This window comes from Myotis yumanensis, unplaced genomic scaffold (genome assembly GCF_028538775.1).
Source record: "Myotis yumanensis isolate MYYU_CA2020_CCGP unplaced genomic scaffold, mMyoYum1.0.hap1 SCAF_16, whole genome shotgun sequence".
In the NCBI taxonomy this organism is placed as follows: domain Eukaryota; kingdom Metazoa; phylum Chordata; class Mammalia; order Chiroptera; family Vespertilionidae; genus Myotis; species Myotis yumanensis.
In genome coordinates, this window is record NW_027223767.1 from 52,367,017 (window position 1) to 52,390,690 (window position 23,674).

The following is a 23,674-nucleotide window of genomic DNA, read 5'->3' on the forward strand; positions in this document are numbered from 1 at the left end:
ACGCAGGTGCTGCTTGAAGGGAGGCTGGGCAGGATGGCATCTGAAGTGAGAGAGACCTGAGCCCCAGGGTGGGCAGTGGGGTTTCCAGGGCGACAGGCCTGGAATAGAATCATGGCCCCGGCGGAGGGCGGGGACCCGTTGGCCACTGGGAGGGCGGGGCAGGGCAGCCACGGGGAGGGCGGCCATTGGGTTGGGCCTCGGGCTCGTGGTACCACCTTGGGCTGGGAAGGGCGCCTGCTGGGGAAGGTTTTGCCACTCCCCTTTGGGTTTTTATTTTTTATTGTCGTTTTTTTAAACATATTTTTATTGATTTCAGAGAGGAAGGGAGAGGGAGAGAGTAACATCAATGATGAGGGAGAATCATGGACCGGCTGCCTCCTGCACACTCCACAATGCATTCGAGCCCGCAACCCGGGCCTGTGCCCTGACCGGGAATCGAACCGTGACATCCTGGTTCACAGGCTGCTGCTCAGCCCCTGAGCCACGCGGCTGGGCTGGAACCTAACATTTTTCAGAACAAAACCTTGAGGGGGATTCTTCCCGAGTCACAGCCAGTTGCACGTGAAGGGCCGTGTGGCTCCCAGGCCTTTGTGTTCCCGGGCGGAGCTGGGTGCCCTGCCCGCCGCCCACGGCGCACAGGGACAGCAGCCGGGTCCCACGCAGGTGCCCCTCCTGCAGGGCAGCGCCCCACGTCCCCACAGTCGTTGGGAGACAGCTTGCGGCACTTCCTTGTCCCTCCCCTGTGCCTTGCAGGTGTGGCGGTGGCTGGTGGAGATCCCCTTCCCTGAGGAGCACGGCTGGAAGGCGTCCTTGCTGGGGGACCTGGCGGCGCGGCTCAAGCAGGTACTGGGGTCGGTGCCATGCTTCTCAGGGTGAAGGCAGGTCGGAGCCCCGACACCCGTGCCCGCCTCGCTGGGGGCACCGGATGGAATTCCAGAGAACAACCAGGGGCAGCGGTTGCCACCAGGGGAACCCCAGGCACATGCAGGCCCCAAGCGGCCGGTGGTGACAGGAGCCTGTTAAACCCGGTAGGGGGGAGGGGGGGCGGGGACGGACACAGACCCGCTCGTTGGGTAGTTCAGGCCCATGGCCCTCGGAAGTACAAGGTTGATGTTGCTGTTGCTGTTACTCCTCACCCGAGGATGTTTTCCATTGATTTTCAGAGAGTGGAAGGGAGGGGGGAGACAGATGATGTGAGAGAGACACATCGACTGGTTGCCTCCCGCACACCCCACACTGGGGATCAAGCCCTAAACCTGGGCCTGTGCCCTGACCGGGATCAACCCCTGACCTGGTTCATAGGTCGCTGCTCAGCCACCAGCCCTGCCGGCCGGGCACAGCTCACCCGTTGTTGCAAACTGCAGCGCAGGCACCTCTGCCGAGCCGGCATGGAGCCTGCATGTGGTCCTGCTGCTGGTCTGGTGTTGGGGGCAGTGAGGACGCGCTGAGTGTGGGGGCGGGAGGAAGGTCCCATCAGTGGGGACCGGGTAGGAGAGCGGGAAAGTGAGAACCACGGGGCATCGGTGTCCCGGGCTCGGAGTGCGCCCCCAGCCCGCCCCTGCGCCCCGCAGGAGTCACCGCGCGCGCAGATCTCCGCCTACTGCAGCCCCGACTGGGCGGCCGCCGGTGCCGACGACAGTGTGTCCAGGTGCTTCGAGAACTGCGTCATCGAGGCCGTCAGCTCGGCCTGCCAGGTGAGCAGGCGCCCGGGCGCCTTCGGGTCCCGGCTGCCAGGTGAGCAGGCGCCCGGGTGCCTTCGGGTCCCGGCCGCCTCCAAGGTCGGCAGGGCCGTCGGCAGGAAGGGCTGGCCAGGGCCGGAAGGGCTGGAACCCGGGACCCAGGACCAGCTCCTGGAGGTGCTGCTCAGATTCCTGCAGTGTGCGCTGTGACGTGTGGTCAACCCAGCCGCGCACATGTCACCTTGAGTCCGGCGGGGTCCCCGCTGCTCCTGAAGGTCCCGTGAGGTCCCCGCTCCTGGTGTGCGCTGTCTCCGACCCCGCACCTGCGCAGTGAGAGACACCAAAGGTTGACAACACGTTTATGGAGGAAAAGTGACCCTGTCCAGCCACTTAGGGATTTTTTCTGCAAAATAGGGAGATAGTCTGCCCCACATCGCCTCTCAGGGGAAGCCTCCTCCTCTGTATGCTTGGGTGGGTGCGTGCTTGTGTAGGCATGTGCACATGTATGCATGTATGTGCACATAACGTGTATATGCACACGTGTAGCCATGCATGCATAGGCATGTGTATAGATGTGTGTGCACATGTAGGCATGTGTGCGTGTGGAGGCATGTGCACGTGTGCGTGTGCATGTGGGTGTTCTTTGGGGTTCTCTATAAAGCTCATGTCACCTGTGAATGGCTTTTCTTCCTTCCAATCTGGGCCTGTCACGCCCGTCCTTGCTGACTGCGCGGCAGAAGCTCCAGGCCACGTTGCGTGGAGAGCAGGGCCCTCGTCTTGATTCCCGCTCCCCCGAGTGTGGGGTCAGCTGGGCCCAGGCCCTTTCCCGGAGGGAGTGCCTCCGGGCCCGGCGGGGGGAGGAGGGGCGTGGGGCGTGGTTTTCTTCATGAAAGGGCTTGGATTGTGTCTAGTACTTTCCTTAGCCGATTGAGACAGCCATGCGACTTCTTTCTATGATGTGATGTGTTACATTAAGTTGTTTTTTATGTTCAACAAACATTTCATCCCTGGCATTCTTTCATCCTTTTGTTTATTTAATCCAAACCTGAGGATCTTTTCCCATTGATTTTAGAGAGAATGGAAGAGAGGGAGGGAGGCGGGGGGCAGGAGGGGAAAACGGAGGGAGAGAGAGAGAGAAGATAGAGACACATCGATGTGAGAGAGACACATCGATTGGTTGCCTCCTGCGCACACCTTGACTGGGGCCGGGGATGGAACCTGCAACCCAGGTACGTGCCCTTAGCTGTGAGTCGAACCCGAGACTCTCTGGTGTACACACTGACGCTTTAACCATTGAGCAACACGGGCCAGGGCCCTTTTATCCTTTTAAATTTCAGAAAGAACCTGTTGTAAACTCTCTCTCTCTCTCTCTTTACTAACTACTGAAACTTTGGTAAACGCTTTGCAGCTAAAGAAGGACAGTATTTGTGTCTGGATGGGGAAGCAGAAAGAGGCCTAAATGTAGGCACCGTGTGCGGGCGGGCGGGCTCGGGACGGAGGAGGTTCAGGGTACAAAGCACAGGCGCACTGACAACTGCGCTCCGCGCGGCGTTTCTCACGACAGGAAAGTGCGGGCAGAGGCGGCGGGAGCCGGAGGCAGGGCTGGCCGTGGGACCTGTCAGCGGGTCCCTGTCTCCCCGTCTCCCCGTCTCCCTGTCTCCCCGTCTCCCCGTCTCCCCGTCTCCCCGTCTCCCCGTCTCCCCGTCTCTGGGGGTCACCGCTCAAGGACACAGTTCACAGCGAAGCCAAGTCCCTAAGAAAAGTGAAGCATTTTTCTCTTTTGCTTCTTTTTGGAGCTTGTAAGACGAGTCACAGACGATTTCTGAAGCGCGATCGGGTAATAACTGTCATTTTAAAACAAACCAGTTAAAAACACACGCGCCTCCCTGTCCCTTCTCCGTCCTCCTTTCCTTTAGTCGCAGCTCAGCATCCTGGAGGGAGTCCCTCACAGCGACCTGCGGAGGTTCGGGACCCTCGTGTCCGCTGTGGTCACCAAGTCCTGGCCCAGGCGCCACGGGGAGGCCGTGGACGACCTGGCGGAGGTGCTGAGGTACCTGCTCACGTGGCCAGACGTCACGCATCTCTTCAAGCTCTACGGTGTGTCCTCGGGGTGTCCACTCCATCCCGTGGACCTGCGGCGGGGTGGGCGCTGGAACTGACGCTCGGGGAGGGCGGGCGGGTGTCCGTCGAGGAAGCCGATTGGCTGGGCCGGGGTGCCTGTCTGTGGGGAGGACACCTGAGGGCCCGTCCCTGGCACAGCTGTGCACAGCGGCTCTGTCCCCCAGGCCGTCCTGGAAGTCACGTCCCCTGAAGGTCCCGTTTTTCTTTCTTTTTTTCTTTTTGAGAATATTCACCCGAGGATATTTTTCCATTGATTTTTAGAGAGAGTGGAAGGGAGGGAGGGAGAGAGAGAGAGAGAGAGAAACATTGATGTGAGAGAGACACATCGATTGGTTGCCTCCCAAGATCCTGGGCCAGGGATTGAACCTGCAATCCAGGTACATGCCCTTGACCAGAAATCAAACCCGATACGCTGTGGTCCACAGGGCCGACACTCTAGTCCCGTGATGATGAGCCTATGACACGCGAACTCATTTTTTTGGTTGATTTTTCTTTGTTAAATTGCATTTAAATATATAAAATAAATATCAAAAATATCTTTGTTTTACTATGGTTGCAAATATCAAAAAAATTCTATATGTGACACGGCACCAGAGTTAAGTTAGGATATTTCAAAATGCTGACACGCCAAGCTCAAAAGGTTCGCCATCACTGCTCTAGTGTAACCACTGATCCACACCGGCCAGGGCAATGGACCTTCATTTTTAAAAAATATGTTTTCATTGACTTGAGAGAGAAAGGAGGGGAGAGGGAGAGAGAGAAACAGCAACATGAGAGTGTAACATTGATTGGCTGCCTTCTACATGCCCCCGACTGGGGATCGAGCCTGAGACCCAGGCATGTGCCCCAACCGGGAATCGAACCGGAGACCTTTCGGTGTGTGGGAGTGCGTCTCAGACCTAACCCTCCGGAGCGTGACCCCCCTCGAGCTGCCTGGGCTTAGGGGCCGTGCAGCGGGGAGGTCCCTGTCGCCCTCCGCTTGGGGGGAGGGGAGCCGGGAGGAGGCTGGGGCCAGGGTTGGAACCTGCAACCCAGGTACGTGCCCTTAACTGGGAGTCAACCTCTGAGCAGGAACCGACGAGAAGCTCCTGGCGCACATCACGGAGGACGGCAAGAAGCTGATGGCGACGGCCGACTCGGTCTTCACCAAGGTGGCCGAGGACCTGCTCGGCGGCGCCGTGCTGGTGGGGCAGCTGGAGCTGATCTGGAGTCACAGGGCGCGGTTTCTTGACATCTGGGAGCTGAGTGAGTGCCGGGCGCCAGCTGCTGGGGGTGATGGGGGTGTCGGGCTCACGGGGTTCCCAGAGGCTGGTCTTTGAAGGGCTCTTTTTGCTGCGAGAGTGACAGGACGGTTTTTTTTCTTTTTTGGAAGAAAACCCACAAAAGATTGATGAATTTATTTATTGTTTTTGAAACAATCCCACCGCTCTAAGAAAATGGGAGCGACAGTGAAAAGAACTTTCTAAACACCCTCCACCGGGGGGCAGGCTGCCACACGGATGCCCGTCCTCCTGGGGACTCGAGCGTGCACTTCCCGTGGCCAGGCCTGGCCCCACGAGCTACACGGGCCCCACCGATGGCAGAAAATGAACCTTGACAGCTGACCCCCTGGGACAGTGACGGCGAACCTTTTGAGCTCGGCGTGTCAGCATTTTGAAAAACCCTAACTTAACTCTGGCAGTGTCACATATAGAAATTTTTTGATATTTGCAACCATAGTAAAACAAAGATGTGCATTTTTGATATTTATTTTATGTATTTAAATGCCATTTAACAAAGAAAAATCAACCAAAAAAATGAGTTTGCGTGTCACCTCTGACACGCGTGTCATAGATTCGCCATCACTGCCCTGGGATGTCCGTGGTCCAGGACTGGTATGGAGAGCAGCCGGCTTCTGTGTGGAATCAGACGTGGCATTTCGTGTCACGTGGTGTCCAGTCCTCAGGAAGATAGAGCAGGAAAGTGATCAGCCCGTGACCGAGCCCCAGTGCTCACCGGCCCGTCCCACACTGAGCGCGGGCGCCGATGGAGGGGCTGGGCTCGCGCCCTGAGCGGGCATCGCATCCCAGAAGAGGCAGAAACGGTCTCCATGGAGAAGGATCGGCTCGTTTGTTCTATTGGGTAACTTTTTTTTTTTTTAATGCCAGAGAGAAAAAGTCTTTCGCCGCAGGAGAGAAAACACGATATGGAGAAAGTGCTGGACTACAGGTGGGAGGAGCTGCGGTTCCTGCAGGAGGAGCGGCGCCGGGTGGACAGCCTGCTGAAGCTGTGCGAGGCGGCCAAGCGCTGGGTGGAAGGTGACTGGCATCCGACCTTTACCCACCAGGTGGGGGGTCGGGGAGGGCCTGATGGGAAGGTGCCCGCGGGCTGGTCTCCGAGGGCGGCTTCCGTAAAGCCTTCATTTTAAGCAAAGTTGGACCTGGTGTCTTGTTGTCTTTGGTATTTACCTCAGCCCTCTCTCTCTCTCTCTCCCTCTTTTTAATATATTTGTATTGATCTCAGAGTGGGAGAGGGGGAGGGAGAGAGAAACATCAATGGTGAGAGAGAATCACGGATCGGCTGCCTCCTGCACGCCCCCCACTGGGGATGGAGCCCGCAACCCAGGCATGTGCCCTGACCAGGAATCGAACCATGACCTCCTGCTCCCACCCTCACCGCGCCTCCCGCCCACCCCCCGTCTTCTGTCCCCCTCTTTCTGACTCCTGAAGTTCAGTGCCAGGCGTGTCTGGAAATGCCGTGATTCCTCACGGACCTGAGACCTCCGGGTCCCCAACCCTCCGTGTCCTGGCGGGAATGTGACCTCCTGCTGCTACTAGGCCGACGGAGGGAGAGCAGGGCGGCCGCAGCGAGGGGCTGGGGTGAAAAGCAGCCTGTCCCCTCCTGGCCTCGTCAGCACCCCCACAGTCCAGCTCCCCAAGCAGGAATCCGCGGGCTCCCAGCACCCCTACGTTCCAGGCCTCGGGCCCCGCTTCCCATGGGCCCATCCGCTGTCACATCCCACAGGTTGTGGCCCCGAGTGCCTTCTCTGCTCCCCCCGCCCTGTCCTGTGTGACTGTTCTGGCGTCGAAGTGGGGTGGGCACAGGGGGCCTTTCTTCACACCGTCCTCTTCACCCAGAACTGACAGCAAGGTTTTATTTGTATGAAAACTGACGCGCAAGAGTGGGGGGTGTCTGGATTCTTATTGAGAAAAAAAAGCCAGCGAGTGTGTTCCCTGGAGTTTCCTCAAGAGCGGTGAGGCCCGGCCGGCGGCTCAGGGCTGAGAGGTCAGGGGTCAGTTCTCATCAAGGGCACACGCCCAGGTTGTGGGCTCCATCCCCAATGTGGGGGGAGGGGGGTGGAAGGGGGGGCGCGAGTGTGCAGGAGGCAGCTGATCCATGATCCTCTTATCATTGATGTTTCCCTCTCCCTCTCTCTTCTTCTCCAAAATCAATAAAAATATATATTTTTAAAAACCGAAGAAGAGCAGCGAGGGGGAGGGGGATGGGGAGTCCGGGCGGGGTTCCCGTGTGACGTCCTCCTTGGTTCGCAGTGGACTGCGGAGAGATCGCCAAGAGACACGCGGAGGACCTGAGCGGGAAGCGCCTGAACGAGGCGGTGATGGCGCGGCTGTCCCCCACCTCCCGCGCCATGGAGAGGGTGACGCACTACAACCTGAGCGCCCCCGTCCGAGAAATGGCCGCGATGATGGACTCGCTCAAGGACAGCCACGTCTTCCGGACCTTCTGGGCAGAGGCCGCTCGGGCGGAGGGCACGCAGGAGGAGAAGGAGGAGGAGGCGGCGGGGCCGGGGCCACTCCTGGACATGGAGGATGCCTATGCCACCCTGTACCTTCCCTGCCTCGCCAAGTTCAGGAAGCTGTATGAGGACCTGAAGGCCGGCGAGCTCACCTTCGGGGAAGTGCGCGCCATCTTCAGCGACTTTGTGGATAAATACGAGGACCTCACCTCCGACCTCCGAGTCATGCGGGTCCTGGATCCCAGCGACCCGGGGGGTTGGATCCAGGAGCGAGTGGTGCAGGTCAGGGAGTACCATCACCTGCATCGGTCTGCCAGGGCGGCCAAGGTCATCTTGGAGGTCAAAGAGGCCTTGGGCCTGACGGGGGACTTCAGTCTTCTCAACTTTGTACTAAGAATCGTGAGTTACTGGCCAGGGACCCCTGGGCGAGGGTGGGGCCCAGCTCCGGCGCCGGCAGCCCTGGGCTCTGGCGTTGAAAACCGGGATGGGAGTGTGCGGTTTGCCTTTCACCCGGTGCTGAGTGTGCAGGGCCCGCCTACCCTCTGCTGGTAGTGTGACAGCCTGCGTGGGGGTCACGGGTGCGGGATCGGGCTGCGCGGCCCTCTCGCCGGCCGTGTCTGTGCAGAGCGGAGGCCGGGCTCCGAGCGGCGGGGGCAGTGGGTCTGAGCGCCCTGGGAAGTGGGTCTTCGGTTTCTGCTTTTTGAGGACGAGCGTTTAGGAGGCAGAGTGGGACCTGCACAGCTGTGTGGGCAGGTGTGAGGAGGAGGGAGATCCAGCACAGGATTTAGAACCTCCTTTCTCTCTCTGCTCTGGGATGAGACCCCCGTGCCCGTCTGCATCGGAGCAGCCGCAAACCCGGGAGGTTTAGGTCCGCATTCCTGCTCAGACTCGGGGCTCCAGGTGAGCAGCTCCGTCCAGCCCCCAGCAGAGCCTTGTCTTCCAGACCGACGCCTTCGAGAACTCTCGCGGTGAAAAACTGGGCCAGATCAACAGGCAGGTCATCCTTGCCATCAAGCTGCTGCGGGACCTGGATGAGGCCCGGTGCCGGTGTCTGCAGGAGCTGGTCCTGGCCAGAGAGTTCGTCCCCTGGGTCCGCGAGGCTGTCGAAGGTACGGTCGGGACTGGGGTTTGCAGGAGCCTGGGTGTCCCGATGGCACTGGGGTGACCGTCCCAAGCTGATGGGCTGGGGAAAGGACAGGGGTGCCGCCTGCATCCTTTAGGGCGTGTGCTGTGGTGCTGTGGGTGGTTGCTGGTAGAGTTTATATCAGATATTCCTCATGCTCTGGTGCAAAAGCTGTGTCCTCCCCATGACGCTGTATGTTTGCTGTGGACAGCTGGGGGTCACTTTCGTCCTTTTTTATATATAATTTTATTGATTTCAGAGAGGAAGGGAGAGAGAGACAGAGAAACATCAATGATGAGAGAGAATCATGATCGACTGCTTCCTGCACACCCCACACTGGGGATCAAGCCCGCAACCCGGACATGTGTCCTGACCGGGAATTGAACCCGTGACCACCTGGTTCATAGGTTGACATTCAACCCCTGAGCCACACCAGCTGGGCGAGGGGGATCATTTTCTTAAAAACCTTGCCCTGCCCTGGCTGGTGCGGCTCAATTTGTTGGAGCATCGTTCCGTGCACCAAAAGGCTGCAGGTCCAATTCCTGGTCAGGGCACACACCGAGGTTGCGAGTTTGAACCCCTTTTGGGGCACATGTGGGAGGCAACCGATTGATGTTTCTCCCTTCCTCTGTAAAATAAATTTTAAAAAGCATATCCTCAGGCAAGAATTAAATAATTAAAAAAAAAGGTGGTGACGGGGCGTGGATCAGATGGAGTCAGGCACACGCAGCCTCAGGCGGCGCCGGGCCCCGCGGGTACTGAGGTCAGGCTGGTCTGCGGCATCCAATCAGGAGCAGGTGGAGAGGTGCCTGGACTCTGGCGGAAAGCAGACAGCGGGTCGACCCCTGAAACCCCTCCCCAGATGTCTATGTGTAGCTCCTCGCAAGACTGTTGTCCACGGTGGGAGCCTCGTGTCACCGCGGCATGGCCCCAGCTCACCTGTCCCCTCTCGCCCCAAGGGGTCAACGAGCTGAAGGTGTTTGTGGACCTGGCGTTCATCTTCGCGGGGGAGAATGACATGGACGTGGACCGCGTGGCCTGCTTCCACGACGCCGTCCAGGGCTACAGCTCTCTGCTCTACAAGCTGGACGAGAGCCAAGGCTTCCAGGCGTTCTCGGGACACCTGAAGGAGCTGTGGAAGGCGCTGGACAACGACCCGCACCTGCCCAGTAAGCTGGTGAGTCTCGTTCCCAGCACGTGGCTCCGTGGGACTCGGGCCGCGGCCGTGCACACCATCGTGCACCACGTGTTGAAGATGATGCTCGCAAAGCGTCTGTTCACATATGGAAACGCTTTCTCTAGCGCCTGTGTTACAAAGTCGGATACAAAACTGCTTGGAAATACAAGGGATTTCTATTAGGCAACCCCAGGCGGGACTCAAAATTCAGTAAATCTAGGAGTTTTTTCATAGCAACATAAATTGATATTAAGTGAATTATATTATGCGAATGATGTTATAATATCCACATGGCCCTGGGCAGAAAAGAGGTCCCCACCGGGTCCAAGGAGACCCCTCTCCGAAACTGGCCTCCTGAGCAGACCTGTGGCCGCGGCCGGGACGGCTGCATCCCCCTGGGGGGGGCAATGGAGTGAGCAGGTGGGAGGGAGGTTCCTTCTCTGCTGGAGGCTCACATCTGAACAAAAGGCCTCTGAGGTCATTTCCCCTCGATGCTTCTGGCTGGACGTGGGGACCCCAAGGACGTTTAGAATGGAAGCATCCCAGCCCTGTTAGAGCTGGCACCCCACCCCCAAGCTGGGGGTCCAGCAGGACAATGTCTTTGTCCACCTGGCCCAGGGGCCCGTCTGCACAGGTGGGGCCACAGGGAGACAGTGACCCCACGTAATAGGTGCCCCGAGAGAGGCAGCCAGAGCTGCGCACCAGGAAGCGCCCCTACGCCTGGGTGGGGTGACCGCGCCCTGAGAAGGGAAAGAACAGGGTCCATGGCTGCTTTCTCGCCCGTCCCACAGCGGGACTCCGCCCGGAACCTGGGGTGGCTGAAGACGGTGAAGGAGAGCCATGGCTCAGTGGAGCGCTCATCCCTGACACTGGCCAGAGCCATCAACAGCAGGGGCATCTATGTGATCCAGGCGCCCGCCGAGGGCCAGAAGGTGAGCGCCCATTCCCTGGCCCACACCACAGACATGCCCACTCCCTAGGCAGGTCCACTCCCGGCCACGCCCACACCACGGCCACGCCCACCCCTGGACACCCACTCACCCAACACGCCCACATTCTGACCACACCCACGTTGTGGACACACCCACACGCTGGGCACGCCTACTCCCTGAACACGCCCACTTCTCCCGACCACCCAGACCCCACACGGCTAGCCCGGCTGCCTTCAGTGGGGGTGGGTTTCTCCCTCCGGAAAACCGCCCCCCAACGCGTCCTGTCCCACAGATCTCCCCAGACACGGTTCTACACTTACTCCTCCCCGAGAGCCACAAGGGCCGCCCGGAGCTGCGCAGTTACTCCCTGGAGGAGCTGAAGGAGCTGATGAACAAGCTGATGCTCATGTCGGGCAAGAAAGACCACAACAGTGCTGACGTGGAGGAGTTCTCCGAGGTGGGTCTGCTTCTGGCCAGCCCTGGGGTCTGGCTCCTCAGCTGGGGCTGGGGGACTCCCTGCCGAGTGTCCCCAGGACAGTCGGAAGGGTTTGGGTTTGGGTTTGATCACTAGGAATTGCTCTGCTCTGAAATCCAGGGGTCTACAGGGTACATGTCACCTAAACTCAGGGCCCGGAGGGGCGTCTCAGGTGAAACAGGCCCTTTTGTTTGTTTGTTTTGCTTTTTAATATTTTTTTCTTTTTCAGAGAGGAAGGGAGAGGGAGTGAAAAATAGAAACATCAATGATGAGAGAGAATCATGGATCGGCTGCCTCCTGCACGCCCCACACTGGGGATCAAGCCCACAACCCCGGGCCTGTGCCCTGACCGGGAATGAAACCGGGACCTCCTGGTTCCTAGGTTGATGCTCAACCCCTGAGCCATTTGCACTTTTTGCCCGATCTCCTGAGGAAGAGGTTCTGTGAGGGAGGAAGGCAGGCTCTGGGCTCGGCCCCAGCCCTCTGCTCAGGGTCTGCCGCCGCCTCTGTCTGGGTGCAGCCGGTGAGGCCCGCCTCCTGCTTCCCTTGGCGACAGGTGTTCTGCAACGTGCAGAGGCTGGTGCGGGCCTTCCTGAACCTGTACTCGGCCGGGAGCTTCCTGTTCCGGGCCTGGAAGGTGCAGGTGCACTGCGGCCAGCCTGAGCCCGTGCGCATGCACTTCGCGCTGCAGCTGCTGAAGCCGCTGCGAGGGCTCGCGCCCCTGGCCCCGCTGCTGGAGGCGCTGTGCCGGCGGATGGAGCGCTTCTTGGACCAGTGGGAGGCGGTCGTGGCGCAGCAGCGAGCGGAGCACTTTTACCTCAACTACTACACGGCCGAGCAGCTGGTGCACCTGAGCTCCGAGCTGGCGCGGCCGACGCCCGGGGCCACCGCCCTGGCCATGCTGTCCTTCATCAAACGCCAGTGCACCCCGCGGGACGTCGCGGAGGCCTTCAGGGACCCCCATGGCGACGGTGGGGCCGCCACACACGAGCTGCAGACAGTGATGGAGACATTGCCCATCCTGCTCCTCAGCGAGTCCGGCCTGGTGGACAAGCTGGGGGTCATCATGGAGCAGTTCCTGGGGTGCACGCGTGCCTTCCTGCCCCACTGCCTGGACCTCGAGGCCCTGGGCCGTGGCCTGGCACGCCTGGCAGCCAGGGGCGGGCCCCCCGTGATGCGGAGGCTCCCCAAAGGCCTGCGGGCCGGCCAGCCCAACCTCATCGTCTGTGGCCACTCGGACGTGCTGCCGGCCGCCCTGGCCGTCTACATGCAGAGCCCGGAGCAGCCGCTGCCCACCTACGACGAGGTGCTGCTGTGCACGCCCGGCACCGCGTTCGAGGAGGTGGCGCTGCTGCTGCGCCGCTGCCTGAGCCCAGGCGCCCCCGGCCGCGGCGTGTACAGCCTGCTGTTCGCCGACCAGCTGGGCTACGAGGTGGCCCGCCGGGCGGAGGAGCTGCTCCAGGCCCTGCGCACCCGGCCGCACCGGGAGGACTTCCAGCTCGTCCTGGTCTGCGACAGCGAGCGGGAGCACTGCTACCTGCCCTCGGCCCTCAGCCAGCACAGGGTCCCCGCCACCCCCCAGGCGCCCCTCGCGGACGCCCGGGCCTACCTGGCGCACCACTACCAGGTCCCCCGGGGGACCCCGTCGGCCGCTGCCGCCTTCAGGGACCGGATGTGTGTGGGGATCGTGGCCTCGGCGAGAGCGGGTGTCGGTAATGACAGCGGCTGGGGGAACAGCTCTCCCCTGTCCCCTGGGGGTGGAGGGGACGCTGACGAAGCCCTCCCATAAGAAGGGAAACTGAGTCTCAGGGACGTGAAGTTTCCAAATAGAGCCGAACCGGAGGGGACACTCATGGTTCCTGGGAGCCAACCACCTTCCTTCTCTAGACAGCCTTCTCCTGTTTGCTTGTTTTCCAGTGACTTTTTAGAGAGAGGAACGTCGATGTGAGAGAGACACATGGATTGGTTGCCTCCCGCACACCCTGACCAGGGCCGGGAATCAAACCTGCAACCCAGGTACGAGCCCTTGATTGGGAATCGAACCCGAGACCCTTCGGTGCACGGGTCTGTGCTCCAACCGCTGAGCCACACCAGCAGGGCTCCTGTTTGTTTTGTTTTTATTATTATTTTTTAAAAATCTATTTTTTTTTGGTTTCAGAGAGGAAGGAAGAGGGAGAGAGAGATATAAACATCACTGTTGAGAGAGAATCACTGGTTGGGTGCCTCCTGCACGCCCCCTGCTGGGGATCAAGCCCACAACCCGGGACTCTTCAGTCCTCAGGCTGATGCCCTATCCATTGAGCCACACCGGCAGGGCTCCTGTTGGTTTTGTGTTTACCCTGCGTTGGCCGCTTCGGGGTTGATGTGAGTGAGCAGGGGGAGGACTCAGGTGCCTCTTATCCTCCCTTCAGTCCCCGCCCCGTTTCCGCTCCAGTGACTTGATCCCAGCCAGGTCCCGCTCGTCCCCTCCGCACGCAGGGCACGCTCACCTGGCGCCACTGGTCCCGGGAAACGGGGGGCGTGGGCAGGAAGCAGCGAGGAAGCCGAGGGCTCCTTCGCCCCCGGTCACGTGGTGTCGGTTTGAGCTGCACGCAGAGTAGGGGCTTATACTAAATCTCTCTGGACCCTCTGTTCCTTGGCCCGCAGCCAGGCACCTGATTTCCACGTGTTAATATTTGTTCCAGGAAAGTCTCTCTACGTGAAGCGACTGCACGAAACTCTGCAAAGGAAGTTTCCCAGGAAGGAAGTGCCTCTCAAAGTCATTCGCTTGATGGACCCGCAGGTGGATGAGAGCCAGGTCCTGGGCTCCCTGCTGCCCTTCCTGGACCCCAAGTGTCAGACGAGCCCCGCGATGTTCCACCTGGACGTGACCTCCTCGGTGAGGGCCTGGGTGCCGCCAGTGGCCACGGCGGGAAAGACACGGTGGCTCCTCGGCCCCGTCCCGCCTCCTTCCCATCATAAAAAATTTCTTTATTGCACGGCCGGTGTGGCTCAGGGGTTGAGCGTCCACCTATGAACCAGGAGGTCAGGGTTCGATTCCCAGTCAGGCACACGCCCGGGTTGTGGGCTCCATCCCAGTGGGGGCCATGCAGGAGGCAGCCAATTCATGATTCTCCCTCATCATTGATGTTTCTATCTCTCTCTCCCCCTCCTTTCCTCTCTCTAAAATAAAAAACCCCCACATATTAAAAAAAAGAAAGAAAGAATTTCTTTAGCACAATTTGATATTCAGTCCCATCGTGTCCAAGAACAGACTAAGAAGGTCCTCAGGGCAGGGGCTGGTCTTTTGGGTAAATATATATATATATATTTTAATATATTTTTATTGATTTCAGAGAGGAAGGGAGAGGTAGAGAGAGAGAAACATCAATGATAAGAGAGAATCATTGACTGGCTGCCTCCTGCACATCCCCCACTGGGGATCGAGCCCACAACCCGGGCCTGTGCCCCCAACTGGAATTGAACCTGGAACCCCTCTGCAGGCTGACGCTCTATCCACTGAGCCAACCAGCCAGGGCTTCCAGGTAAATACTGACAGCGCGTGTGTTTCTCTCTCCAGGTACAGGCTGGGGTCTGGGCGTTTCTCTTCAAGCTCCTGGTGCTGCAGCACTTAATGGACTCAAACGGGAAAATGTGGCTCCGGAGCCCGAGCCACTTGTACATCATCGAAATCCTGGAAGGGCACTCAGCGCTGCCTACGAGGCCTTCCAAGCTGGTGCGCACTGGGGCTGTCCTGTCGGCGGGGGGGGGAGGCGGGGGGGAGGGGGGAAGCGTTCCTTCCGACATGCTCGCCATCCCCCACCTCTGCCTTAGCGAGGCAGCGGAGTGCAGGGTCAGACAAGAAAAATCCGCCTTTAAACTTACTTAGTTTTAAATGCCTGGAAAGGAAGTTTTTTTATATCCTCACCTGAGGATATGTTTTTATCTTATTTTTATTTAAAAAAAATTTTTTTTTATTGATTTCAGAGAGGAAGGAAGAGGGAGAGAGGGATAGAAACATCAATGATGAGAGAAAATATTGATCGGCTGCCTCCTGCACGCCCCCGACTGGGGATGGAGCCCGCAACCCGGGCCTGTGCCCTGACTGGGAATGGAACCTTGACCTCTTGGTTCATAGGTTGGTGCTCAACCCCTGCACCACGCCAGTTGGGCATTTTTGTTGATTTGAGAGAGAGAGGAAGAGAGAGAGAGAAAAACATCGATGTGAGAGAGATACACGGATCGGTTGCCTCCCACACACACCCCAACCGCAGTCAAACCCGCAACTTGGCTACGTGCCCTGAGCGGGAATCGAACCTGCGACCTTTCGGTGCACGGGATGACATTCAACCCACTGAGCCACAGTGGCCAGGGCCGTCACATCAGTTTCTTAGCAAAAGGGAGTTCAATGCTCACACACTCGCGCGTAACGGAGAGCTTTGATCTCGGGAGCTTGGGTGAAAGCGCCTCCGGGAGGGACGGCAGCTCCCACAGAGCCTGGGGGTGCAGGGCAGCCACTTGTGCCGGGGCGTCTGCAGACATCGCTTCCTGTCTGCTACAGACCACGCAGAAGCCTCACACACCAAAAGCATGGTGATTTTTTCTTTGTGTTTTTTAAAAATATATGTTTTAATGGATTTCAGAGAGGAAAAGAGAGAGAGAGAAACATCAATGATGAGAATCATGGATCAGCTGCCTCCTGCGTGCCGCACCCTGGGGATGAAGCCCACAACCCGGGCCTGTGCCCTGACCAGGAATCGAACTGGGACCTCCTGGTTCATTGGTCAGCGCTCAAACCCTGAGCCACGCCTACCAGGCAAAAGCATGTTTGGGAAATCTAGTTCGTAACCCTTTTCTTCACCTTCTCCTTCCCAGAGGACACGCGCCCCCCAGTTTAGTCTGCTGGACGTCTTCCCCAAGGTCACCTGCCGGCCCCCCAAAGAAGTGATGGAAATGGAGCTGAGCCCCGAGCAGCACTGCAGGGAGCCGGGCATGGACCCCGCCGAGTTCTGTAGCGAAACCTTCCAAAGACCTTTCCAGTATCTGAATCGGTTCCATCAGAATCAGAACCTGGACACGTTCCAGTACCAAAAGGGCCGGGTGGAGGGCACCCCCCAGGAGTGCCTGCAGCACCTGCTCTTGTACTGCGGGGTGCTCGACCCGTCCTGGGCGGAGCTGCGCAACTTCGCCCGCTTCCTGAACTGCCAGCTCAGGGACTGCGAGGCCTCCATCTTCTGCGACCCCGTGGCGGTCGGGGACACGCTGCAGGGCTTCAAGAACTTCGTGGTGACCTTCATGATCTGCATGGCGAGAGACTTCGCCACCCCGACGCTGCGCATGTCGGACCAGAGCCCCGGGGCGCACGCGGTCGCCATGGACGGGGTCACCGAGGAGGACATCGCCCCGTTCTCTCTGCGCCGGCGGTGGGAGTCGGAGCCCCACCCATACCTGTTCTTCAACGGGGACCGCATCTCCATGACCTTCATCGGCTTCCACCTGGAGCCCACTGAGAAGGGCACCTTCGACGCCGTGGACCCCGCCAACAAGAGGGTGATCAAGAGGGACGTGCTGACGAAGGAGCTGTACCAGGGGCTCCTGCTGCAGGGTGTGCCCTTCAACGTGGACTTTGACGCGCTGCCCCGGCACGAGAAACTGGAGCGGCTCTGCCTGGCGCTGGGCGTCCAGTGGCCCGTGGACCCCGACGAAACTTACGAGCTCACAACGGACAACATGCTGAAGATCCTGGCCGTGGAGATGCGCTTCCGCTGCGGGATCCCCGTCATCGTCATGGGGGAGACGGGCTGCGGGAAGACCCGGCTCATCCGCTTCCTCAGCGAGCTGCGGCGCGGGGGCGCCGACGCCGAGACCCTGCAGCTGGTCAAGGTCCACGGCGGCACGAGCGCGGACATGATCTACGGCAAAGTCCTGGCGGCGGAGGCCCTCGCCCAGCTCAACAGCAGCGAACACGGGCTGGACACAGTCCTGTTCTTCGACGAGGCCAACACCACGGGCGCCATCAGCTGCATCAAGGAGGTGCTGTGCGACCGCACGGTGGGCGGCCAGCCGCTGGCCGAGGACTCGGGCCTGCACGTCATCGCGGCCTGCAACCCCTACCGGAAGCACTCCCCGGAGATGATCGCCCGCCTGGAGGCGGCCGGGCTGGGCTACCGGGTGCGCGCGGAGGACACGGCGGACAGGCTGGGCTCCATCCCACTGCGGCAGCTGGTGTACCGCGTGCACGCACTGCCGCCCAGCCTGGTGCCCCTGGTGTGGGACTTTGGGCAGCTCAACAACGCCACGGAGAGGAAGTACATCCAGCAGATCGTGCGGAGGCTGGTGGGCGACACCCCCATCGGCCCCGACGACACGCGAGTCATCTCCGACGTGCTCTACGCCTCCCAGTGCTTCATGCGGAGACGGGAGAACGAGTGCAGCTTCGTCAGCCTGCGGGACGTGGAGCGCTGCGTGCGGGTCTTCCGCTGGTTCTACGACCACAGCGCGATGCTCCTGTCCAAGCTGCCTGCCTCCCACGGCGGGCCCGGCGGCGACAGCCCCGATGACTCCGACACCGATTCTGACGCTGACTCCGACGAGAGAGGCCCGGTGCTCTGGGCGCTGGTGCTCGCCGCCGGGGTGTGCTACCACGCCTCCCTGGAGAAGCAGGACGCCTACCGCAGAGCCATCTGTGCGCTCCTCCCGCCGCCCTACGACAGCAGCAAGGCTGTGCTGGACGCCATCACGCGGACGCAGGACCTCTTCCTAGAGGGCGTGTCTCTGAGGAAAACCGTCGCCAAGAACCTGGCCTTGAAGGAGAACGTCTTCATGATGGCCATCTGCATCGAGCTGAAGATCCCGCTCTTCCTGGTGGGCAAGCCCGGCAGCTCCAAATCTCTCGCCAAGACCATCGTGGCAGATGCCATGCAAGGCCCGGCCGCCCCCTCGGAGCTCTTCCGGAGCCTGAAGCAGGTCTACCTGGTGTCGTTCCAGTGCAGCCCGCACTCCACCCCGCAGGGCATCGTGGGCACCTTCAAGCACTGCGCTCGCCTGCAGCAGGGCCGGGACCTGGAGCAGTACGTCTCCGTGGTGGTGCTGGACGAGGTGGGCCTGGCCGAGGACTCGCCCCAGATGCCCCTCAAGGCCCTGCACCCGCTGCTGGAAGACGGGTGCATCGAAGACGACCCCGCCCCCCACAAGAAGGTGGGCTTCATCGGCATCTCCAACTGGGCCCTGGACCCCGCCAAGATGAACCGGGGCATTTTCGTGTCCCGCGGCAGCCCCAGCCAGAGGGAGCTCATCGAGAGCGCCCGGGGGATCTGCGCGTCCGAGCCCCTCGTGCAAGAGAGAATCCAAGCGTACTTCCGGCCCTTGGCCAGAGCCTACGAGGCGGTGTGCGCGAAGCAGGACAAGGAGTTCTTCGGGCTCCGAGACTACTACAGCCTCATCAAAATGGTCTTCGCCGCCGCCCAGGCCTCCAACAGGAGGCTCTCCCCGCGTGACATCGCGCAGGCCGTTCTCCGGAACTTCAGTGGCAAAGATGAGATCCAGGCCCTGGACATCTTCGCCACCCACTTACCCGAGGCGAAGCTCCCCGAGGAGGCCAGCACCCTGCAGCTGATCCGGCAGAACCTATACAGCGACCTGGGGGGGGCACCGAGCGCGGGGCCGGGAGACCCCGAGTCCCGCTACCTGCTGGTGCTGACCAGGAACTACGTGGCCCTGCAGATCCTGCAGCGGACGCTCTTCGCCGAGGACCAGCAGCCCGAGATCATCTTCGGGTCCAGCTTCCCGCGGGACCAGGAGTACGCGCAGATCTGCAGGAACATCAACCGCGTGAAGATCTGCATGGAGACGGGCAAGATGGTGGTGCTGCTCAACCTGCAGAACCTCTACGAGAGCCTCTACGACGCCCTCAACCAGTACTACGTCTACCTCGGGGGCCAGAAGTACGTGGACCTGGGCCTGGGGACCCACCGGGTCAAGTGCCGGGTGCACCCCGACTTCCGCCTCATCGTCATTGAGGAGAAGGAGGTCGTCTGCCAGCAATTCCCTATCCCCCTCATCAACCGGCTGGAGAAGCACTACCTGGACCTCAACACGGTCCTGGAGAAGTGGCAGCGGGGCCTCGTGCGGGAGCTCAAGGCCTGGGTGGACCAGTTCGTCGCCGTCAAGGTGGCGCAGGGCCAGGCCCGCTACAGCCCCTCGGACGTCTTCGTCGGCTACCACGCGGACACCTGTGCCTCGGTGGTGCTCCAGGTCATCGAGCGGCTCGGGCCCGGGGCCCTGAGCCACGAGTGTTACCAGGAGGTCCTGGAGGATGCCAGGCTGGTGCTGCTGGACTGCGCCACGCCCGACGCCATCGTCCGACTCAGCGCGTCCGCGCTAGGCCAGTGTGCCGCACAGGCCCTGTCGCGAGAATACTATTCCAGGCAGCAGCACGACTCGTTCGCCGACTTCCTGCAGGCTCACCTCCACGGGCCGGGCCCGGAGCACCGCCCCGTCTTCACGGAGGTGAGCATCTCCCCGCGCTGTCACCCTCACCACCTTCCACCTTAGAGTCCTTGGTCCCTGGAGTCAAAAAGGCAGGTTCTTCTCCAGTAGATTCCAGTCCGGGTCTAGGAATCAGAAAGGGATAGGTTGAGACTTTTAAAAAGAAAATGTTTATTGATTTCAGAGAGGAAGGGAGAGGGAGAGGGAGATAGAAACATCAATGATGAGAGACAATCATTGATCGGCTGCCTCCTGCACGCCCCACACTGGGGATCGAGCCCACAACCTGGGCCCGTGCCCTGACCGGGAATGGAACCGTGACCTCCTGGTTCCTAGGTCAGCGCTCAACCCCTGAGCATCCGGCCGGCCGGGCCAGGGAGGATCTTTGAGAGCGGGCCCCACAGGGACTGGGAAGTGCGGTTGGGAAGGTATCAGTCGGAGGTGTCAGGGTGAGAGACAGCAGAGCCCGTGCAGGAGGCCAGGAGGGGCCATGACGGAGCCTCGTGCGCAAAGCCGGGAGTGCCGCGAGGCGGGGTGGGCGACCGGAGAGGCTCCTGAGAGCTCGGTCTTCCCTGTGGAGGGAGAGGTGGAGAGGTGCTGAGATGCAGGGAGGGGTGATGAGACTCATGGAACAGGCACAGCAGCGTGGAGGCTGCTGCGAGCCTTCCAAGGAAATGAGGCGGGTGGAGAGGAGGAGTGAGGAATCACTGGCAGAGTGAACGCTGGGCCGGATCAGGGCCTCGGAGATGGAAGAGTCTGGGGATGAGTCCCGAGCTGTTCCTTGGGTGGCCGGAGGTCCAGCCATCACAACAGAGGATCCTGGAACGAGCAGCGAGTTTTGGGGGGAGGGATGGGGGGTGGTGGTAAATTCCACTTGGTGCCCCTGTCAACCCCGGAGGATGTGACTATCATGCCGTTGGATGTCGGAATCGGAAGCTCCGTGGGAAGGCCAGCCTGGGGCGGGGGTTCGCAGCTGCCCGGTGAGCACGCCCATCAGGAGTGCCTGCTTGCACTGCGCGGTGTGACCCGGTGGCGGCGGCGAACGCCATCTGACAGTGGGAAGCAAGGGCGCCAGGGAGGAAACGCCACTTGTGTTGAGCCCTAAGGGACAGTTAGACTTTCCAGGAGGGACCAAAGCAGGAGAGACGCCCGAGTCTGGGGAGGAGACTCGGTCTTCGGGGCAGGGTGTCTTCCCTCCACTGCCTCTGGTCCTGGGCTCTGTTCCGCTCAGCACAGCCTCGTTTTAAAAACCCTGCGTGTGGGTTCTGTCTGTCTGGCCCGTAGCGGGCACTGGCTGACCATCCCCGCGTTTCCGGGATCTGACCCCCGGAGACGTGCAAATAGCCTGTTCCCTGACCCTGCAGGTCACCACTTTCTCCAGACTGCTCACCAGCCACGACGGAGAGATGCTGGGGTCGGAAGTGAACGGCAGGGCCCTGAACCCCACCATCCTGTCGCTGCAGCAGTTTGACACCGAGCACTCGTTCCTCAAAGAAGTTCGGTGAGGCCCCCGCCTTCCCTCCTCCGGGCTCCGTCCTCTGCCCTGGCCACGTCCTATGTCGTTTGTGTGGCTGGAGTGACCACGGTGCTGTCACCAGTGTTGGGTAACGACCGTGAGGACCCGGGACTCGGGAAAGGACACTTGTTGATCCCTCCCGGGCCCCTGTCCCCGCTGCTGTCTTCTGGGCGGGCGTCCTGCTCTGAACCCTGGTCCTCGGTCTCCTCAGGCAGCGTTTCCTGGGCTTCATTCTTTCCCCTGGGCTCCCACTCACTTGTGGAAGAGAATCCCACCTGAATAGTTTCACAGTAGCCCTTACAGTTCCCATCGCGGGGGGGGGGGGGGGGGGGGGGCTTTCTCACCCCCTCGGGATGGAGAAGTGACGTGTGTAATTCCTCTTGTTTTCAGAAACTGCTTGGCGAGCACGGCCGCACGGAAGATCCTCATCATCCAGACGGACTTCGAGGACGGCGCCCGCAGCGCGCAGCTCATCGCCTCGGCTAAGTACGCTGCGGTGCTTTTTTTCTTGGCGCCTCAAGGATTTCTTCCCTGAAGACAGTACAGGGCCCTAGTACACATAGAAATGAAGAGAAAACCGGCTCTCCCTTCCCATCTCCCCCATGCGGGCTAGAGAGGCGGAAGAAGGAGAAGCGAGAGAGGCCAGGCTGAGAGCAGCACCAGCGTGGAGGCGAGCAGGGAGGGGCAGTGCTAGCCCCTCAGTAGGATGTGAGAGAGTCTGGAGGCAGCTCTGCAGGCCTGGTTTGGTCATGATTAGTTTTAAACGATACGATTTGACTGATTGCAAGGTCAAGGGCAGGACCAGGACGTAAGTGATTTCATCTGCATTTCTTGGATTGGTTAATAGTGTTTGTCGGGGACACGCGAGGCTTTCAGAACCGTGTTCCCTGTCCCTTGTGTCATGGCTCTCTCTGTCCCTGGGACCTTGCTTCTGGGAATGCAAAGTCCCGCTGGCCTTGCCCTCAGGGGTTAGGGAAGCCGTCGCGGAGCCCAGGGGAAGGTTTCTGATCTGTAAGAAATGCCTCTTCAATCCGAGGGACACAGGGATGGGAGCGAAATATATGCCTCTTAGAGAGAACGGGCTACACTCTCACAGAAGAGGGATAACCACAAGGGCCCACATTTATTTAAAACTGAAAGAAGGCCACCCGGCCGGCGCGGCTCAGGGGCTGAGCACCGACCGATGAACCCGGAGGTCAGGGTTCGATCCCCAGTCAGGGCACAGGCCTGGGTTGTAGGCTCGATCCCCAGTGTGGGGTGTGCAGGAGGCAGCCGATCCATGATTCCCTCTCATCATGGATGTTTCTCTCCCTCTCCCTCTCCCTTCCTCTCTGAAACCAATACAAATATTAAAAAAAAAACAAAAACCTGAAAGAAGGGAGACCCTGAGCTCGAACCTGCAGCTCCTGGGCCCTCCCGCCACCGCCAGCTTCAGTTTTGTGCACTGGCTCTGTTTTCACGTCGATTTGTGGCATTTGTTTGTTTTTTAATTTTTTTGGTTTTTTGTTTGTTTTAAAAAATAGGTATTCTGCCATCAATGAAATCAACAAGATACAAGGAAATAAGGCCTGCATCTTTGTCTATTTCATCACGAAACTGTCCCGGATGGAAAGTGACGCATCCTACGTGGGGTTCCACGGAGGTAGGACCCGTGTCGGTGACTGCGGTGACGTGAGGCCCACGGAGTTCTTTCTCGCGGGGCCTCTGGGGCGCAGGTCTGAACTAGAACGTTAGTGTTGGTCTCAACAGTATTCATTTCAGATGCGATTGGATTTGTTGCCGCTGATTCCTGCTAAGAGCACCCACCTACGGACTCGCTGCTCAGCACATAGCACTTCCTTTATTAACTTGCAGATAAACCCTGCATCGGTGTCCTGGGCTCCTCACCGTTTAGTTTTTTATTTTTATATTTTTGGTTGATCCTCACCCAAGGATATGTTTTTCCAATTAACTTCTAGAGAGAGTAGAAGGGAGAGAGGGAGAGAGAGAAAAACATCCAGTGAGAGAGACACATCAATTAGTGCCTCCCACCCCGGCCTGGACCCCGGGGCCGGGGATCAGACTGTGCCCTTGACCAGGAATCGAACCCCACGGTCCTCGGCCAATGCTCTAACCACTGAACAACAGGCCAGGGCCTCAGCGTGTTTATATGGGAAACACAGAGAAGGCATTCCCCACGCACCGGTGAGGGACACACTGATACTTTATACCTGCTTTTTTTGAGGGGGGGCGGTGCTATCTTAAATCACCTCTCTCGCTCCCTCCCTCACTCCCCAAGCATTTTCTAGCTGAGAAAGTGGGCATTCTAGAACCGGGCACAGACCTTTAATCCCACAGGCAGCGGAGAGGCCCAGCCGTGCTCGCCGCGCAGACTGCACCGCGCAGGCCGCCTTCCCACGCGGTATCTCCGGCTGGCACAGATGTCTGGTCGAGGAGCTGAAGATGCGAG

General features: G+C 59.8%; 1 protein-coding gene across 4 annotated transcripts in view; it reads left to right on the forward strand.

Moving 5' to 3' along the window:
- The window catches only part of RNF213 (ring finger protein 213), a 76,464-nt gene that overhangs the window by 18,817 nt on the left and 33,973 nt on the right, over positions 1–23,674 (forward strand). For all 4 annotated transcript variants that reach the window (XM_070394834.1, XM_070394835.1, XM_070394831.1 and 1 more), the window contains 17 exons: positions 754–843; positions 1,572–1,694; positions 3,596–3,776; positions 4,872–5,045; positions 5,948–6,097; positions 7,331–7,935; positions 8,480–8,645; positions 9,619–9,836; positions 10,628–10,768; positions 11,061–11,225; positions 11,800–12,955; positions 13,928–14,121; positions 14,803–14,958; positions 16,098–19,730; positions 21,074–21,210; positions 21,616–21,711; positions 22,749–22,867. In XM_070394834.1, coding sequence (XP_070250935.1) covers positions 754–843; positions 1,572–1,694; positions 3,596–3,776; positions 4,872–5,045; positions 5,948–6,097; positions 7,331–7,935; positions 8,480–8,645; positions 9,619–9,836; positions 10,628–10,768; positions 11,061–11,225; positions 11,800–12,955; positions 13,928–14,121; positions 14,803–14,958; positions 16,098–19,730; positions 21,074–21,210; positions 21,616–21,711; positions 22,749–22,867 — 7,504 coding nt within the window. The remainder of the gene's footprint in view (positions 1–753; positions 844–1,571; positions 1,695–3,595; positions 3,777–4,871; positions 5,046–5,947; positions 6,098–7,330; positions 7,936–8,479; positions 8,646–9,618; positions 9,837–10,627; positions 10,769–11,060; positions 11,226–11,799; positions 12,956–13,927; positions 14,122–14,802; positions 14,959–16,097; positions 19,731–21,073; positions 21,211–21,615; positions 21,712–22,748; positions 22,868–23,674) is intronic.